The 2,534-nt window shown below is 49.7% G+C and overlaps 1 protein-coding gene across 1 annotated transcript; it reads left to right on the forward strand.

The window, feature by feature from the left end:
- Window positions 1-207: 207 nt before the first annotated feature.
- LOC109758460 (tryptophan synthase alpha chain-like) lies at window positions 208-2,183 on the forward strand. Its single transcript, XM_020317316.3, has 7 exons — window positions 208-584; window positions 695-1,016; window positions 1,114-1,190; window positions 1,298-1,375; window positions 1,486-1,563; window positions 1,687-1,746; window positions 1,848-2,183. The coding sequence occupies exons 1-7, from the start codon at window positions 318-320 to the stop codon at window positions 1,980-1,982; spliced, it is 1,017 nt and encodes a 338-aa protein (XP_020172905.1). The 5' UTR covers window positions 208-317; the 3' UTR covers window positions 1,983-2,183.
- The last annotated feature ends 351 nt before the right edge of the window (window positions 2,184-2,534 follow it).

Raw genomic sequence — 2,534 nt, forward strand, 5'->3', positions numbered from 1 at the left:
AAATTAAACGACCAAAATGTAAGACGTAGTCGGACTTCAGCCCGGCGCGTTTCAGTGGCCGCGTGCGGTGGAGATGGAATCAACCCCACCATTAGTTTACTCGTAGCCGCGTTTGTGTTTTCCTCTCTGCGAAGCGCCGGCGGCGGCCGCGGTTGCTGCTATATAAACGGACGCGCACCAGCACTTCACTCGTCTCGTCCGGAAAAGTCGAAGTGATCTCTCTGCTGCTCGTGTATATCTTAGCCACCTACCTGCCAACACAGCGACCAGGGCGACGTCGGCTGACTTTCCTGCCTGCCGTCCGTCGCGCTATCTGCATGGCTTTCGCGCTCAAGGCATCTTCCTCGGCTCCGTCGTTGAGCCGCCCCATGCGTTGCGGCACGGTGGCCTCTGTGGCGGTGCCCGTGCCGCTGCCGGGGAGGCCCGTGGTCAGAGCAGTCGCCGCGGCGGCGGTGGCGTCGCTCGAACCGGCGGTGACTGTACCCGCGCCCGCGCTGGCTGGGAGGTCCGCGTCGCTGTCCGCGGCCGGCAAACGCGGCCTGTCGGTGGCAGAGGCCATGTCTCGGGGCAGGGCGAATGGCAAGGTACGCGCGCCGACCGTACTACTAAGCTCAGTTCAGTTCGCAGCTTGCAATTGCATGCACGTAAGTGATCGATGCTACTCGACCGACGCTTTACTGTTGCGCGCGCGCAGACGGCGTTTATCCCGTACATCACCGCCGGCGACCCCGACCTGGCGACCACGGCGGAGGCGCTCAAGCTCCTTGACAGCCTCGGCGCCGACGTCATCGAGCTCGGCTTGCCCTTTTCGGACCCCTCCGCCGACGGGCCGGTGATCCAGGCCTCCGCGGCGCGGGCGTTGGCCGCTGGCGCAACCACCGACGCCGTGATGTCGATGCTGAAGGAGGTGACGCCGGAGCTGTCCTGCCCCGTGGTCATCTTCTCTTATTTCAGCCCCATCCTGCGCCGTGGGGCAGGGAGTTTCGCCGCGGCTGCCAAGGAAGCCGGTGTCAAAGGTAATTAACTGAGTTAGCAAACTAAATATTTTATCCAACGTTGACAATCAACACAACAGATTTGCTAATTCGCACTTGTTACATGCATGTACTCCAGGCCTTATCATACCCGATCTTCCATACGAGGAGATGCATGCTTTCAGGAAAGAAGCCATCAAGAACAATCTAGAGCTGGTACGTGCATCGGTCCATGCCCCTGTTATGTATTAATCCAATGCTAACAGAACTGAGACTTAAGCCACTCATTAAACATGATATTTTTCTTCAATGAATGATTGTAGATCCTTCTTACAACACCAGCTACACCATCAGAGAGGATGAAAGAAATCACAAAAGCTTCAGAAGGGTTTGTTTACCTTGTAAGTTGCACAACACATGCGTAAACTCCTAGCTTCGTATTCCCATTCTGGCTTTGTGGTCAAGATATCATGATTAACATTTCAGTCCCCTAATTAATTGCATTATGCAGGTAAGTGTCCTTGGAGTTACAGGAGCTAGGGCGACTGTAAACCCACGTGTCAAGGATCTTCTTCAGGAGATTAGGCAGGTTCGTAGAAGGATTTTTAAAACCATAAAATCATCTCTCTTAACCAGGAAAGAAATAGTGTAAATTTCCCCCTTGTTATATTAAAGGTATCATCAGTCATATATATTTTGTAATTGTCCGTAGGTCACAGATAAGGCAGTGGCAGTTGGCTTTGGCATATCGACCCCGGAACATGTTAGCCAGGTAGATAACACACCGAAAGATTCACCAAAAAATAGCAATCTTGATTGAAAAATCTCAATAAGATTATTACATTGCTGACCTCCACTTATGAATGGACACAGATTGCCGAGTGGGGTTCAGATGGAGTGATCATTGGTAGTGCAATGGTGAAACAGTTGGGTGAAGCAAACTCTCCAAGAGAAGGATTAAAGAGGCTAGAAGTATATGCCAAGAGTTTGAAGAATGCACTCCTATGATATGCAATTTAAATGGTTAATTATTTAGGGTGGCAAGCCAGGTGGTCAAAATTTAAATCGATGAAGGGTAGAAGGTATTTGCAATTTTTGTGTTGCAAAAAGAGACTAGTGTTTACTTTTATAGTTAGTGTTTGGATATGCTTTTGTTCCTTTGTTGTGTTAACTTGGGAGTGTTAATATCAAGTGAATATAATAATTGTATTGCCGACCTCCACTCATGGGTGGACATAGATTGCCGAGTGGGATGTAGATGGAGTGATCGTTCGAAGTGTAATGGTGAAATAGTTGGTTGAAGCGTCTTCTCCTAGAGAAGAGTTCACTAGTAGAAAACAAGGCTTTGGTCCATGCCTGAAAAGCCCATTAATCCCGGTTCACTCACGAACCGGGACCCATGGGGGCATCGGTCCCATAATATTAAAGCAATTGAAAAGAAAATAAATGAGGTTGCATTTATGAGGAATAAAGGATCACGATCCATGACCAACTTATTGAAGTACCTCTCTTCCGGTTTACAGGCTCAGTTCAAAAATCTCACCAACCAAGGTAGATGGT

This window comes from Aegilops tauschii, chromosome 5 (genome assembly GCF_002575655.3).
Source record: "Aegilops tauschii subsp. strangulata cultivar AL8/78 chromosome 5, Aet v6.0, whole genome shotgun sequence".
Classification (NCBI taxonomy): domain Eukaryota; kingdom Viridiplantae; phylum Streptophyta; class Magnoliopsida; order Poales; family Poaceae; genus Aegilops; species Aegilops tauschii.